The sequence below is a fragment of the Chanos chanos genome, chromosome 3, assembly GCF_902362185.1.
Source record: "Chanos chanos chromosome 3, fChaCha1.1, whole genome shotgun sequence".
Lineage (NCBI taxonomy): Eukaryota > Metazoa > Chordata > Actinopteri > Gonorynchiformes > Chanidae > Chanos > Chanos chanos.
In genome coordinates this window covers 52,745,974-52,762,775 of record NC_044497.1, presented here as the reverse complement: position 1 = coordinate 52,762,775, position 16,802 = coordinate 52,745,974, and the positions used below count along the sequence as shown (strand labels likewise).

The window sequence follows — 16,802 nt, the reverse complement described above, 5'->3', positions numbered from 1 at the left end:
GCTCCGTCGGTCACCGAACGCTAGTCTGAAAACATCGTTTTCATTGTGGTCTCGGCATCAAAACACACCATTCCGCGCGTCAACTTATCAGAGCGAGACGCTGGGTGGACAAAAGCCCCCCCCCCCCCCCCCCCACCCAGTGTCCTCAGTAGTGTTAGTTCCCATTCAGTTCTGTCACGGGCCCATTAGCGAGCGGGGAGCGCTTAACATCGGATTCCTCACGTTCACACGCCCGCCGGCCACGAAGTCATTAGCGACCGTCTGTACGCCAGCCACGCGCTGACCATTAGGGACCAAAGCATGTCGCTGCGTGATCCCCTGCTGAGAGCCCCCCCCCTCATCTCTTTCAGTTTCACATGCAGTGGGACGGAAGATAGAAAGAGAGAGAGAGAGAGAGAGAGGACACACTCATCCAGTGACAAAGAAACTCTGAGTTTCAATCTTCGCTCCCTTGTTCTTCTGTACCATTAAGGCTTGTCCAGGACAATTTTTAGGTTTTTCGTGCATTTTCATGAGCAAGCACACACACACACACATACACGCACGCAACAGAGTAAGACGATCAGTCGGGCTTTCGCGGACACTGAGTGACGCACCAGCAGATAGCGGTGGAAAATTTGAAGTGACAGGAAGCAGAATGATTGCCCATTGAGGAAAAGAAGAAAAAAGAGAATGAATCTGTTAGCAGTAACCTTTTTGCTTAATGTAGCGTGTAAGGGAAGAATTAACACTACGGAGTGACAACAGCTCCTGCATGGAAAATCACTCTGTCTTTCCTACACTGTGTGTGATTTTCGCGCTGTGACCCAGAGTAAAAGACACGCATGTACACACACACTCACACACACACACACACACTTATACACTAAACGCGCGTTGCGTGACGGCTTATTTTGGTTGTGTTTGACAAACTGTGAAATTTGTGCTTCTTTAGTGTGAGTTAGAAAAAAAAAAAATACTTTGCGTGTTACAACCTTGTGGTTGCTATGACAGCATTAATGGCTATAGTACTATGAAAACGTTGTTGTGGAGTGGGCTCGTTATGGAGGGTGTGTTTTGTCTCTTTGCCATGTTGTTCTTAAAAACAGCAGATCTGATCTATCCACGCTTTTATATCTGCATGCTTCTCTCTCTCTTTCTCTCGTTCTCTTTCTCTCTCTCTCTCTCTCTCTCTTTCTCTCTCCCTCTGCCTTCCGCAGCACATGCCCTGCCCATGTTCCGTGAAGCCCGACAGAGAAGCACCCGGAAACAGCTCGAAAAAGATCGGCTTGACCCGGTCAGGTCCCACAAACCCGAACCACCCGTGTCAGGACCAGGTGAGACAGAACCTCCTGAACCCACACTGCCAGCTCTCCACACGACATTTTCTCTCTCTCTCGCTCTCTCGCTCTCTCTCTCTCTCTCTCTCTCTCTCTCTCTGATGTGATGTGTAAAAGCTCTTGGCAGCACTTAAATGTAGACTAGGGCCAAGGCGTCTCTGTCTTTGATAGATGTCCCATAGGATATCATTCAACCAGGCAGCAGGTCCTGAGATCCTGGCTGCTCCCTCTCTCACTGAGAGGGCTGAGCGTTGGCTAAACACACAGTAAGATTACATTAAAAACTTGGCAGAGTTGAGCTGCTCTGTTAACTTTGGAGTATTTGAGTATTTAGCCTGTAGAGTTGGACGTATTCCTCACGGCAGGTTACAAAGAGGTTCTCTCTCTCAGTTTGTGTAGCTGCTCTTCCCCTCAGAGATAGGTAAAGTAGATAGGAAGCACTCTCTTTTTTTTTCTTTTCTTTTCTTTTCTTTTCTTTTTTTAAACAGGATATCACTTTTGAGTCTTTCTGTCCCCTGTTCTCCCTCAGTGCTAAGGTTGAGCCTTACCCAGGGCGGCAGCGTGACTCTTATGTTTAAACACAACATAAATACACGTTCCCTCAGCAGCCGAGGATGTTTTCCTTAACTTCTCTGTGTGTGTATGTGTGAGTTTGGGGGTGGGTGGGTAAGGGTGGGGGGGGGGGGGGGTGTCTGGGTTTTCCTGACCTCTCTCTGTTTTCTGAGGATATCCAGTGAATTTTCCAACTTATGTTGTTGATTAAGGTGAGTCAAAAAGGGAGAATTTGTGTGTGTGTGTGTGTCTGAGTGGTTGTTTTTCCTATGTGGTTCTGGACTCTTTCCTATTGCACTCACCATCACTGTCTTTCTCTCTCTCTCTCTCTCTCTCTCTGCTCTCTGCTCTCTGATTGAGTAGGTCGAGGAGGTCGTGTGGCAGCACACGGAGGCACTCTGTCCTCTTACATTGTAAAGAACATCGCTCTGGATAAGACAGATGACAGCAACCCTCGGGAAGCCATCCTGCGGCATGCCAAAGAGGCATCGGAGAACCCTTACTGGGTCGCCCCAGCTTACGACAAGTGAGCGCTGCAGCGGCCCCGCCCCCTCAACACGCACACACACACATACACACACACACACATACGCGTACACACACACACACACACCCCCAAACACACACACACGAGCAAAAACCAGGTCAGATCCGCAGGCTGCAAACAACCTGTGGGGTAGGAAAATCCCCAGGGGAGCCCGCCCCGGGTTCGTGCGTCCGCTCAGGTCTCTGTCAGGGACAAGAAGTCCTCTCTGCCACTGTAACCAGAGTGGTCTCGGAGTCCTTTGTGTCTCAAGATGAGCCATCTCGCATTGCACCTGCGTGTCACACCTCTGCTGTCACACCTGGCCTGACGGACTCATAAATGTTTCAAGAGAACCGGCGCAGGTTTGGAGTGCTAGCCTCTGGGGGAGGGGGGGTGGGGGGGGGGAAAGCTATACGAGCTGGCAGAGAAGGAGAGAAGGAACAGGAAACAGCGGAGCAGCCCCTGCAATATTTACGCACTAACATTGCAAACCTATCCCGAAACTCAAGCCAGCGGATACCGTGTACCTCAAACGAACTTGTTCCATTGATCACTTTGCGTGCGCCACGCGTTTCTGACAAAAAAATCGCAAAGCGTGGAAGAAATATCGCGACGTCGGATTCATTTCAACAGGTTCACAGAGGCTCTCCGTGTGGCCTGCAGTGCGAGATGTGTGTCTCAGAGAGTGTAAAGGTTTATGGAAGTGTAATGGATATAGAAGCAGTTCTTTTATGCCTTGTTTACAAGTAGTAATAACTGAAAGTAGGCCAAGAGCGCACAGCACTGAGGTATCCGTCTCAGGGTTTTGTACTGACTGTCTCTCTATACGTGTCACAGTTGGAAGACGGATTTTGCCTTAGCTGAAGAAGTGAAACGCGCATTCTCTGATAAGAGGCCGTCTGTCTGCTATTGTAACATCTCTCACCCCCATTTTTTTAGCTTCTCTTTTCCTGTTCTGTTCAGAGAGTAATGCATCTCCTAACTGAGGTGGTCTTTTTTTTTCTTTTTTGGCTGCTGTGTTGAAAGTTCAGAGTTTTTTGGGGTTTTTTTCCATCGACTCATTTTTGACGTCGCTGAACGTTGCTGTCTTTTTCCGACCTGCGGAAAAAAAAACCAAAAAAAACAATCGAGCGTCCGAACGTCCTTCGAACGTTTGCAACGCATTTTTTTACGTTTCTTACGTCTCATCCCATCTGACGTTTTTTTCTTTTTTTTTTTTTTTTGGTCCAGTCTGTCGTTTTACACGAAGTCTGATCCATACCCACCGCGAGGTATTCCGCGAAGCAGAGGATTTCGCGGCTAGCCTGAGAACGTTGGCCCAACGTCGAGGGCCGACCAGACGAGAACGTCCCTTCGACTCTTCTCGTAGCGATCGCGCGTCGGGGACTTTTGACCCAATTAGGCTGGCAGTCTAAAGAAGCCCTGCTTCTTTAAGAAGCCCTGGATTTGACCTGGCGTCAGCAGAGAGGTCACTGAGAGGCTACACGAGAACCGAAGGCAAGGGAGCGCTTTCCACCTCCAGCTTATTCATCAGAGACGAGCATGGTTAAGTTTTAAATATTGAGATGGCTTGGCTTGGAAAAACTGAATGTTTAGACACCAGGTCCTCTTCTGGCCCCTGTTTTGACTACAGTATTACACAGCATCCAAGACTGGCTGAACTCCACCGTCTGTTCAGCTGCCTGTCCTGCTGCATTATAGATGAGCTTGTTCTCTATGGAAAACCTTTTGGTAATTAAAACAAGGCCCTCCACTTTTCTTAGGGTTAATCTGGACTATGTAGTGGGGTTTTTTTTTTTTGGTTTTGTTTTGATTTGTTTGGTTTGTTTACAAGGTGGTATCGATTAATGTTTTGACACGATGTGCTCCACTTTTACGCATCAAGGGCCTTATCTTTATTGGGTGTTCTTAAATGAGAGAAGATTGTACTTTTTTGGGGGGGTTAGGGTGGGGTGGGGTTTGGAGGTGGAGGTTGGGGGGGATTAGCAGCCTGGAAGAAACCTGCCGCTTGTAACCCAATCATCTCATCACTCAAACAGGAGCCGTTTATCCAAGACACCTCAGACATTCACCTCATTCAATTAGCACCGCTAATGACTCCTGTTGACACTAACGAGGGGCATTGTAACACAAAAAGCCTTCACGGCCAAACTAGCCTGTCTCTCCTTTTGTCCTAGTGTTTTAATTGCTCTCCTCCGCTATCTGAGAACTCACACACACACACCGTAACACACACTCCTACGCAGCACGTACTGCTATAAGGGGGATACTTGAGAAAGAGTAGAGGAATTGTATGTCAACCGCAGAAAAGTTCTCTTGTGTCCTCCGTCATCACAACCTTTGTCGGCTCCCACTCCTCATTCTCCCCGCTAATGTGTGCACCTGCAAATGAGCTGTTCTCTCCAAATGAACAACTCCTGATTGGCTGTCTCAGTGGAACTGAGTATATTAGTCACGATAGGAATGTAAGCGCGGTTTACGGTGCAGTGCGGAAAAGTATATTATAACAAAAAAATGATTTATCCCCCTTTTTTTTTTCTTTGTTTGAACGTGATCTGTTGATCTGACAGATGTGAGTGTGTGATTACAGAAGGCTTGGCCTGGCCAGGTGGTTTCATTTTTACCTCCTCTAAAAATAAGAAATAAGAAACAGAGAGTGAAGAAATAAGAAACAGAGAGTGAATTTAAAAAAAAAAAAAAAAAGATTATAATTTTTATAGAGACCTTTCAATTTTATAGTTCAGTGGAGGTTCTAATGTGGGTTTTTTTTTTTTTTTTGGCTCTGGAGGTGTTGGGTGACTTTCACCGTTTCGGTGCACAGCACAAACCTTTTCCCTGTGTTTGTAAAAGTGTTCCACCCCTCATGACACTGGATGGAGCAGATGTTAGATTTTAATCACCGTTGCTGAATGGAGTGATGAAAGTAGGGAAATGGATTAATCCTCCTGCGTATGCGTTCACTCTCTCTTTCACTGCCTGACGGACCCTCTGCGTCTAAATCTCCTCCACTCAGCGGACCCGGTCCAAACCGCTCAAGAGGGTCTTGGTGCTTTACCCTTCAGTAAAATTAATGAAAAAAAAAAACAAAAAACCACACAACAGAAACACCTTTTTCTACCAAACTGCCAGAAATCAACACAGTTGCATTGATGACAGTGAGCTCTTTAGGAGGTTGACCACTTGCTTGTTTTTGTTGCATTTTTGTTTGACTGGTTGAAGAACCGTGACGAAAAACCGACTGTGTAAAGTTGTTTGGAATGTTTTAAAGTTCATCTCACTGCACCTGCTTTCACACGGAGCGCTCTGTGTTTCCGTTCTGATGGTCCTCTCTCTTCTCTTCTCTTCTCTCCTCTCCTCTCCTCTTTCTCTCTCTCTCTCTCTCTCTCTCTCTCTCTCACTCGGTCAGGACACAACCGAAGCCCATGTTTGCTGAGGTGGAGTCAGAAGATGAAGATGCAGACAAGGAGCCAGAGTGGAAGAAACGCAAGATTTGAACACGAACTCTCCTTTTCCCAACGCAGTCTGTTATTTGTTTAGATCAAAGCATTTGTTTATCCTTTTAGTTAGTGTTGGATTCACTCTCCCTCTACGTTCCTACCAGCTTTTCATCTTCTTTGTGTGTATATATGTGTCTGTATGCTTGTGTGTGTGTGTGTGTGTGTGTGTGTGTGTGTGTGTGTCAGAGAGCAAGAGTGAAAGAGAAAGGATTCTGTAAGTATCTCATGCCAGATGTTTTGAGAGTGCATCCTCTCTAATTGATATATTTCAAGGAACAAGAAAAATCGATATTTTGTTTGGGGTTTTTTTTGTTTTTTTTAAACCCATATGACGTAACGCATTCGACTGCACAGACACTGGCTGTGAATTCATTTTGATAACACGATGTCGTTTTTAACTTTCCCTTCTGTGTTCTTTTAGCGAGTTTTTGTCTTGTGTTTCAATATAAACAAACTCAATGTGTGGTCAGACCGCATTTGTCATGTAGCGGCGGCATTGGCAGCACCACTGACAATTACAAATTGTTGTTTTTGTTTTGTTTTTTTTTCTCTCTCTCTCTCTCTTTCTCTATCTATGAATATAGTTAACCTTTTTTGGTATTAAATACAGAAATCGTAGATGCGTGCATGGTTAAACATCTCCAAAAAAAAAAAAGAAAAGAAAATGTGTGTGACTGTTCATGAATTCTTTTAATAAAAATAAAAAAAAGTTTGAATAAAAATAATAAAGATACATCGCGAATGGACTTTGAGAAATGAAAATGGCATTGTGGTGGAGTTTTTGAAGTGCTCTCTCTCTCTCTGTGAAGTTCCAGTGGTGTGAGGTCAGATGTTTGTATGGTGCCTCAGCACTATGACTCTTCACATTATAAACAAATAAGAGGTTGCAGTGTCAAAACAGATTCCGATCTCCTGAATCTCGAGGGGGTTCGATTGTCGTCTTCCCAGCCCCCCCCCCCCCCCCCCCCCCCCCCCCCCCCCCGGGCTCTTCTCCTTAAAGTCCCCCCCCCCCCGATCCCTGATCGCTACGCGACAGAAATATTTCTTTTGTAAATCATTTCTGGGTACTTAGCTTGGCTGAGAGAATGCAGATTTTTGGCGTTCACGTCAGTAATTCTTCACATGAGCGATTATAGCTACTTAAAAGTTGCAGTGATAGATTTTTCTGCCTCATTGAAGGTCAGCGTGTGATATTTAGTCTCTGATCAGACTAGTCAAAACACCAAACGCAGTGTTCCAAGCCAGTTAAAGGCTGAATGAGCTCTGATTGTGAGGCTGGCATGGCTCATGTAGGAATAGTTCTCTTCTCTTTGTTATAACACACATACACACACACACACACACACACACACAAACACAAACTATGCAATGTGTCATTCCTTATGCCATTAATTGATTACTTGTGCTGATGTCACTGACTTAATTTTGCTCATGTGTAACAGATTAGGTAACTTGGCAGTGGTTGTGTTTGACTTTGTAATAAATAAATAAATAAATAAATAAATACAAAAGGATACCGAGTTTGCCGGGAACAATTTGATTGTTTCTTGTTAGATTTATCGAATTACCTTGAATCTATTTATTTATTTTTATTATTGTCATTAATTTTCGATGATGGAGCTAAAAATAGACTACTGAGCACATGCATAACATTTTTGCGTTAATTGCAACCTAGTGGTATTTGCCCTTTGGCAAACCTTTGTAATGTGGCTTTGTGTAGACATATGATCTGGAAATGCAATCGGTTTCTGAGAATGTCTCCGGTGCATTTGTTTCACCTTTGTTAAAGCCTTAAGAAGCCATAAAGCCTTGTCCTAAAGGTGAAAAACACCCTCAGGAATCTTCTGTCCAGTTCCAGTTTGTGTCACGGGACACTATCATATCACAGCGGTCAGAATCCTCACAGCCACATCTTTGTCTTTACCCACAAATCCCCTCGCAGCAACCTTACTACAAGCTAAAAAAGAAAAAAAGAAAAAAACAGATCACCCAGCTGTGACGGTCAAGACATCGTCCAGAGAGTATTCTGACCGCAAAAAAAAAAACCCTCGAAAGCAAATCATCTGCTGGTCCAGAGCCAGCAAGTCAATGAAAAGCCTTAAAGTCTAGGGAGAGAAGGAAAAAAAAAAAAAAACGTGCGTGTGCACACGCACACACACACACACACTCTCACACACACGCGCACTCACACACACACACATAACGATTAGGAACACGGCGCGGCTTATCCAGCCTTTTGGCCTAATCCACAAGATCCTATTCTGAGTGGTGATGTCAACGGCCACACTGTTCCAGTGTCTGTTACTGGCCATGGAATTCTGGAATGCCGCAGTGAGGGGATGATGTCACAGCGCACCCATACCCACTGCGGTCATCCTTCCCCTTTAGCCGGAGGGTGAAGGGTGTGTGTTATGGGCTCGTCCGCCCGTACTACCGCCTGTACAAGTCAATAGGACACCCTCAGTGGACTGTGCTTGTGCAGGTCCTTCTCAGGTTGTGCTCTAACAACTGACTGAAAACCGAAATCTCCCAAGCCACTGTCTGAATGCCGCGGACTCTTAGCCCCACTCCGTGGAAGTTATTTTTTGCTTTCTTTATGCATTCTGCAACGAGTCGTTTGCAGTGTTTGTTCATCTACAAATTTTGCTTTCAACCTTGCTTTAGTCATGTTTTTCTGGTTGATTACCTATTCAAGGGATTGATTAATTATCCAGTTCATGCTCATCATATCAAGTGGTTTTCATCAGGTTCTTATATTAGATAGTAGTTGATGTGTATATATATATATATATGTATGTATGTTCGGTGTTTGTTTCTGTCTGTATATATAGAGATATGCAGGCGGCCAAAATTCCTCCTGAGCCTGGTTCTGCTGGCACATGCAAGCTCCTAGAACTGAATGTTCACATGAAGCGTTTGAACGCGAGATTGGCCTATTCTGGTCCGCAGCGATGGTCCGTGACAGACGGACCAGCTGCAGTCTGAGGGAAGTCTCTCTGTTTCTGTCCGCTCCCCGAGGCTCTGCTGTTCACACCGTGACACCGTGTCTCTGCCTGCCTCTTCAGCGCCATGGAAACATTTCCTCTAAGTACCCAGATTTACTGCGGCGAATGGCTTTACAACCTCCTTTTGTTTACTGTAGAAACTTGGGCCTGGGCTCAGGAATGCGTACGAAGCGCTGAGGAGAGTGCTGGAGAGAGAGAGAGCGCTGGAGAGCTTTACTCTTTCTAAACTATTTCTACAGTCACAAAATGCTCCCCACCTTCTCCTCCTCCTCCCAAAAACACCTAAGATTGTTCAAAATATGTGTGTGGAAGAAGGCCACCGCATTTTCTCCATACTCATGGGATTACTTGTAGCCTAATGTGTACAATAATGTGTACAGAAGCTGCCCTGTACTGAACCTGTTCAATATTATCAAACATTTTTATATTTTTTTGTCACTGATCAACCCACCATGCACACAACATCAGTGATAGAAACAAAGAAACTTTTATTCTGTAAAAAGTTATAAAATGAATATTGTACAAAAATAAAGTCTGTAGAGAGCTTTGGTTCAGTAACACAAAACAAGTGAGACATGACACTTATTGTTATTATTTTTTTGTTGTTGTTGTTTCCACAGGACTGACAAATACAATGCAGGAAAACCGAGAGGAAAACAATGAAATTCAGCATATTTTCTCCCCCCCCCCCTCCTTGTACTCTGAATGGAATTTTTTTTTTAATTATTTTTTCATTATCACAATTTTATCTCGTCATCTCTGCACTTCACCTTGCCTGTTTACTTTCACATAGCGTCTGTAAAAGGAATAAACAAACTTGAGTCACAAGAGTGGAACACTAACAGTTGCGCAAACCATACAAAAGAAAGAAAGAAAAAAAAAAAGAGGACGAATGAGTATAGATCACAGGTCAGAGACACACGCTCAGAGCGGGCTTTTACCGAAACCCCTCCTCTGCAGTCTCGTCTGAAATGGCAGAGAGGTACATTGACGCTGTTTAAGATGGAGGTGACAGGAGTTGTCCGAAGAGTTGGGGAGAGCTAAGGTGGAACTAACTTCTTTTCTTTTTTGTTAGGTTTGGCCTAAATACTTCTCACTGCAGTTGGATTTGTTCAGTGTGTTGCGGGGATTACAAAGTAAAGCTGGCTCCGTTCCCTTTGTGTAAGGGGTGTGGGTGGGGGTGGGGTGTGGGGTGGAGGGGGGGGGGGGGGGGGCACGGACAGGTCTGATTCTGGTCTATAATCCACAGAAACATGAAGGGCCTGGTCCCCCTCCAGTCTTTCTGTATGTTAGCAATCTGTGGCATAGAATAGAAACTAAAGAAAAAAGAGAGAGAGAGAGAGAGAGAGAGAGAGAGAGGGCAGCTCCACTGCAGGGATGTGACATAAACACTGCAGTCTGCTTATAGAAGGCTGTTATTGCGGTGGTCATATGCCTCGTCTTGTTTTAGTATGTGTGTTAGTCTCTGGAGTGTATTAGAAGTTAAGCTCTGAAATCGCTCGGCGCTTCTTCTCGACTTGAGGCATGTTTTAAAGCAGAGAACAGGTCTTGCCTTGTTGAGTTGTTTGCTACTGCTGCGTGAGAAGTTTGTCAGTTTTGCCGAGGAAGACTGAGGTAAATCGTACTAAAAAGGTATTAAACGCAAATGGGGCTTGGGGGGGGGGGGGGGGGGGGGGGGGGGATGCGGGTGTTTGCTCAGTCAACTGCAACTGTATGAGCTCCACGTTTTCGTAAAAACCCAGTAGACACCCGCCTGGTTCGCTAGCGAAGCACCGCTAGTAACCACCACTCAAACATTTTCCTTCACCTTCCGCACCCAGAAGGCCGTGGGGCTGTTGAATTGTCTGGATGGGCAGAAACACCACAGCTTACACGTGTTCAGTTGAAGAGATTTACTGTGTAACGTATCGGTGGGCCTTTTTCCGGGGGCTCAGCAAAACTTTTCATGATATACCCTTTCGGCAGCGTTTTTTTTTTTTTTTTTGAATAGATTAATATAAACAGACGGGGCAAGGGCTGTATTTTGTTTCGTAAACAGATAATTGTGGTTGAGCAATTGGAGAGCTTTAGTTAAACTTTTGCCAAAACTGCCTTGAGTAAACAATCGACTGGTCTTCTATAGTCCCATAGTCCTGCTTTTCCATTGGCTGAGGTGGCTCCCTTTTTTTGATTTCATTTCTCTACGCCATATGATAAAAGAAAAACAAGTCAAAAGAATTTCGGAAACAGTCCAGAGCGTAAGTATTTTGCTATGAAAGGGGAATGTTGGTCCGTGAGTCTTTCTGGAAGTTCCTTAACCTGATTTCTCCCTCATAAATTCACAATTTTTTTTTTTTTTTAAATACGGTTTCAGAGTTCAACGGTTAAGTACCAGACGGTACGGAACAGAAGTGTGAGATGAGTGTGGGAGAGCTCGTCGACTGCACCGTGACATGAATCGGAAAAAGGGAAATATATTTGTCTTAGAAACATGTAATCTACTTTGGCACCATCCTAGACAGAAAAAGAAAGCTCCTCAAATAAATAATACGAAAAAAAAAAACACACTAATACAACAGACTGCAATAAATAACAATAAGTTAATTAAATCTCAATAAATACATTTTCATATATATATATATATATATATATATACTATATATATATAGATAACTTTCTGAATAATAATTTGTGATGCGGAGTCTGTGCTGGCTGAGTAGAGTGACCAGTCCTGCAGGATGAGTCAAGCACTTTCTCTTTCTTACTGTAAACGTTAAGTTGTGCTCTGGACTCAGTGACGTAAAGGAAAAAAAAACCCCACTTATGATTGTACATGAAGTGTATGTCAGCAAAGGGCCACCAAACAAACAAAACAAACAAACAAACAAACAAACAAACCCCCCCCCCCACAAAACAAAAAGGCCAGAGAGAGCACCTGGGGACTTCTATAGGTCTGTATAGTTCACAGTGTCTTCTGCCCAGAGCGCTCCAGTAGTACCTACAGCCGCCAGTCAAAACACTTCCCTTCCCAGCGTGTGTGTGTAACAGTTGAGTGTCTTTAGTTTGTGGTCTCTGACTTTGTCATTTTTAAGAAGGGGAGCACAGAGAGAGCAGCTACTCAGACAGCTAACACAGATATGATCATCATAAACCACAGTGATTTGTTTTTTGTTTTTGTTTTGTTTTGATTTTTTTTTTTTTGTAGGGTTTGATTTGTAACAAAATGATACTGAGAGGGTTTTTTTTTTTGAATACTGAGTTGGTTGCCCTGGAACTGAAAGAACCCATCTCAACACAACATCTCACCAGCCTTAGTGGATCTCTGCTTTGTGTCACGAGCATGTCGTGGCTTTTGTCACCAGCCGCGCTGAACCGTCGGGTCGGCTACGACCCGATCGCGTCCTTCGCTCTCCTTCTAGGACGTGACGTCAGTCTCTGCGCTGGCTTTACGTCCTCTTACGCGCTCCTCGGTTTGCGTTTGCGTTTGCGTTTTCCTTTTCTTTCCTCGTGGTTGTCTGTCACACACAGGCACACTTCCTGGCGGAATGCTTCTTCAGAGTGTGGTACTCCAGGTTGTCGTCCAAAAAAGAGAGGTCGTCGTCGAAAGCGATCGGCCGACAGCAAGTCCGAGACGGCGTGTCCTTGTCCAGCTTTTTATTGTGAGTGAGGTTGTTCAGAATCTTGTCGTAGTTGGTCTCGGCGTCATGGCAGGGACCGCTACAGTATCTGAAAATCAATTCCTCTTTGGTCCGATACCCCAACCCCAAATCCGTCACGTTCAGGTGGATCTCTTTCAGTAAGCACCCGCGCCCTTGAACTTTTACCCGTTCGTCTTTGCCTCCTTTGCCCCCCCCTCGGCCTCCGTTACGCCCTCTGCCCCTCCTCTTGTCGCCGCCTCGTCCTTTTCCCGCTCTTTCCGTGTTCGCCGCGCCTCTCTGTCTCCCCCTATCCCTCCTGTTCAGGGAGCTAGCGTCCAGCTCGGGAGACCTGCGGAGTCTGCTGATTGTGGCTTCGATAAAGTCCATTACATCCTCAAATTGCTCTGGGTAAAGGCCAGTGATGTCATCATCTTTAACAGACAGAAAAAAACTGAGTCAATGTCTGAAAACATATTGGTTTTTGCATTAAGAGTGTTACGGCCATTTATTAAGTCCGTATTGTGTTTTTTTTTTTAACTGGGCATATAATCGGATTATACTGGACAGTGAGTGTTCCTTTACTTAAAGCTATACAGAATCACAAGGTGAAAATCTTATTAGATTATGACATTGAGGTGCAACAGAATTCGCCTGTTTGAAACACAAACTCAAAACATGCACACCGGCCTCTCCCTCCGCAGAGGAAAAAAAAGACCTATAGCCTTTGATCTTTATGTAATACACATTGATCTCATTTTAACTCTCTCGAGTTCACTCTCGGGCAAATCAGGCCCAGGAGACTGAATCACAACGTCTGGAAAACTTCTGGAGATGTCTGAGTGTATACGATATGATAACTAATTTAATCTGGAAATGTCGACCAAACAGATGATCACATTTGATGAATTAACAAGCACACGCACACACACACACCTCTGCAAAGTACCATCAGTCAGGTAGAGTTAAGGTTACGTGAGGAGAGATGAAGTCTGCGTTTTGAGTATCATACTTTCGGAAATACCAGACCGTCTGTCTTCAGCTTAATGTCTTCATAATGAAGAAAGATTGTCTGTGCTGAATGACGGCTGAAGGCGTCAGAATTTGATCTCTTTGCCGTTGCTGGTGACACCTGGACTGCGTAAGAGGCAGACTGCAGGTTATGTGATCTGCTGAGGTTCATGAATGACTAGGCCAACACAACACTACCAGGCGCGTCTAGGATCAGTGTGTAACTAAATGTTATCGCCGGCACACATGCTAAGCTGAACCTTTGACTTTTGCCTTTTCTTTCTGACTCAGTTCCTTCAGTCTGCATATGGAATGTCAAACTATAATGAAGAAAAATCCTACCATTCTAATTTTCCCAAAAACGCAATATAAAACGAATCCTTCCAAGCGGATTCACAACAAACTACATCTGCCAATCAGTGAAGAGCGTTAGACATGATTATTTAGTATATGCTCTTATCCTGTAAACAACTGTCATCTGTAAATATGAGGTGCAGCATACTTGAAAGGACTAGCCTGGGTTTTGCATATCTTAAAGCAGTTTTTGCACAGAGTCTGTAATACTTTCTTTCTGATAAAAACGAATGTAGCCTTAGTAGGATAACCATCTATCAGACAAACTGTTTATTATTGATCCTAAATCCTGAACACGATCAGATTAAATCTCCAAGAGGAGAGGAGACAGGGACCTAAAACTTCTAACTAAATGTTCCACTTCTTATCTAGATAGTGTAGGTTTACCATTGCGTTAAGATAAGGCAGTGCCATTTTCTGTGAAACAAGGGGAGTTCCTCCCTAACAACTAACCATAAACATAATAAATGTATGGCCTTTTCAACTTCACTGATCCCAGGCACTGAAAGGCCCTTCCCACATCATCATCTGTTTGGGTTCTTCAGGGTAGCTTTGTCAGGCAAAGAGGACAATGTACTTTCTCCTCAGAATGTGAAAAAAAAAACAGGCACTGCTGTACTGGGAGAGGCAGCCCAGAAGATAAACATGCCTTCAGAAAGAATGTCATTCTGAATCTGTGCGTCTTTAGTCGGATGTTACCTCAGGTTATGCCTTTCTATTTGCAGTCGTTTTCAAAAAAACAAACAAAAAAAGCACTGAGAACGTTACGAACAATGTTTTCAAATGGCTTTCAGAAACGTATTAGTACTAGAAGTAGTGTCTTTTTTTCTGTGACAAAACTGTGCGGAGACTGGGCTGTGACCAAATATGTAATTCAGCGTCTTTTGACCACGGCCTTCAATCTGCATTAGCACTGATGAAAATACTGGCGTAGGCCTATCTTTAATAAGAGGAGCATTCAACAAAACAAAACAGTCTCAGAGCTGTGACAAACATTTGGCTCGGTGTGGTTTAGAAATTGCTTGAGCGATATTAGCCAGGCTCAAGCTCACATGCTGGACCTATTTCGTCTTTAAAAACGTACATAGCTTCACTACAGCTTTCGTGATAGTGCTAGACTACGTTAAAGAGAAATGATTGGTAACAGATTGATAACTTCAGATCAAAATAAAAATGCTCTAAAGGAATTTATTCATTCTCAATTTCAGAGTCTCGCATATGTGCGACAAAATGTAAACGTTAGTACTTACAAACCCAAAACTAGTGAAATCTAAACCTAATACATCATTTCATCAAGGCTGACGTCAGCCTAAAACTACGATAACATTTAATCAAAGTCTTCCAATATTCTGCTGTTGCGTTACTGCATAGTGTAGGTATGAAATGTCAAAAGCAACGTTTACATCCATAAATAAGCAATGTTTTGTGTGTTTTGTCCAAACATCTGGTGCAACTCAGCTGCTAGATTCTTCTTCTTCTCCTTTTTTTTTTTTTTTACAGTTTAACTCACCATAATAAATGTCATACCCTGTCATATAGTCTTACATAAGCATTAGAACCAGTACTTACATCGATCCTCCATGGAGATTTCTTTCAGGCTAATGGGTTCGGTTTCAGAGTCTATGACGGGGTCCTGGACCGGGGAGTCACTGCGCTGCTCCAGAAGAGAAGCACTTTTTACTGGCTGGAGATTTTGGAACAGAGGGCGAGTGGAAACAGAGCTCAGGAGCAACAAGCACGTGGCCAGAACGTCCCATAACTTCATTTTAGACTCAGTTCCTATGAGGGAAGCTGTAAATAAATAATCAATAAACAATCAAATAAATAAATAAAATCACTCACATGCAACAATTATGCTTTCGCGCGTTCTCGGAGCCTTAAAAACGGGTAAAATTACCTACTGTGTGATATATCGAACCCATTTCTGGAAGGTACCGTGTCAAAGTAATGAAAAATAGAAACATATTCCTGGCAGTGAAAATTTGTCCGACCACTATGCTTAACTGTTTCTCGAAAAGACACAATTTCATGTTGGCAGCGGTTTCTGTGCACGTCATTCTGAGAAACATCCTTTGCCCTTGTGTTAGCTGTTGTGTTAATTGGTCGAGAGTGCACGCGCCGCAATAAAGTGTGTGAAACGGTCAGTTTATGTTGATAAGCAATCACCAGATGGTGTCTCATTAATCCTCGCCATAGCATGATAGTTTAGATAGTGAAATGGTAGAGTATCTAAATCAGGTAAAATATTCAACAAACAAATGAAAAGACCTACATAAATACATTAAAACCTAACACTGCAATGAACGGGGAACACTGCATTTACAACATTCAGCGTCATTTACTGGACACATGAATGCGTTTCCCGAGTTGTCTGTTATCTTGTAACTTTTTTGTCGAAGAAAGAAACAGGTGTTAATGTCAGTTTAACCGACAATGCAAATTTGTGACGAATATAAAAATAGAGAGATGTTAAATGAATATCAAAGCATAAGCGCTGCACTACAAATAGCCATGTATTCTAAGTGACGCCGGATTTCGTATTTACATTTAAAACATGATCGAAGTCAGACCCAGTTTCTTTTTCCTCAGTGCTGGAACACTGGAATACGTATTCTATGACTCACCTTAAATCGGGCCCATGCAGACCTGCAGCTGAAATAAATGCGAAAACCCAAGAAGATCAGGTGGCAGATAATGATCCAGAGTTTCGCTTACCAAATTACATCCATATAAATGTCTTCTAAAACAAACATATTCCGTATCCATTCAATGCATTTTTCTACATGTCCAACTTCAAAGAAAATGTCCCGTCAAAACGACAAAAGCAGCAATTATATCAGTCAGTCATTCAGCCTCTCCCTGCGCAGAGATTCAACCACGCGCCGATCCACAGGTACGCTGCACAAGCGACTACTGCTCAGGGT

At 43.7% G+C, this 16,802-nt stretch overlaps 2 protein-coding genes across 4 annotated transcripts in view; one reads left to right on the top strand and one right to left on the bottom strand.

Annotated features, from left to right (window-relative positions):
- The window catches only part of wdr70 (WD repeat domain 70), a 44,651-nt gene extending 38,094 nt beyond the window's left edge, over positions 1–6,557 (top strand). For both annotated transcript variants that reach the window (XM_030769397.1, XM_030769398.1), the window contains 3 exons: positions 1,200–1,316; positions 2,235–2,397; positions 5,804–6,557. In XM_030769397.1, the coding sequence (XP_030625257.1) occupies positions 1,200–1,316; positions 2,235–2,397; positions 5,804–5,891 (368 nt within the window). In that variant the 3' untranslated portion in view covers positions 5,892–6,557. The remainder of the gene's footprint in view (positions 1–1,199; positions 1,317–2,234; positions 2,398–5,803) is intronic.
- A 5,839-nt stretch (positions 6,558–12,396) lies between these two features.
- Positions 12,397–16,538, bottom strand: gdnfa (glial cell derived neurotrophic factor a). Of its 2 annotated transcripts, XM_030769974.1 has the most exons (3): positions 16,499–16,538; positions 15,448–15,669; positions 12,397–12,947 (listed from the first exon to the last, which is right to left on the bottom strand). In XM_030769974.1, the coding sequence occupies exons 2-3, from the start codon at positions 15,641–15,643 to the stop codon at positions 12,397–12,399; spliced, it is 747 nt and encodes a 248-aa protein (XP_030625834.1). In that variant the 5' UTR covers positions 15,644–15,669; positions 16,499–16,538. The 2 variants fall into 2 exon arrangements, with proteins under 2 accessions (XP_030625834.1, XP_030625833.1); XM_030769973.1 differs by lacking the exon at positions 16,499–16,538 and having other exon boundaries at positions 12,397–12,967; positions 15,579–15,643.
- Positions 16,539–16,802: the final 264 nt, after the last annotated feature.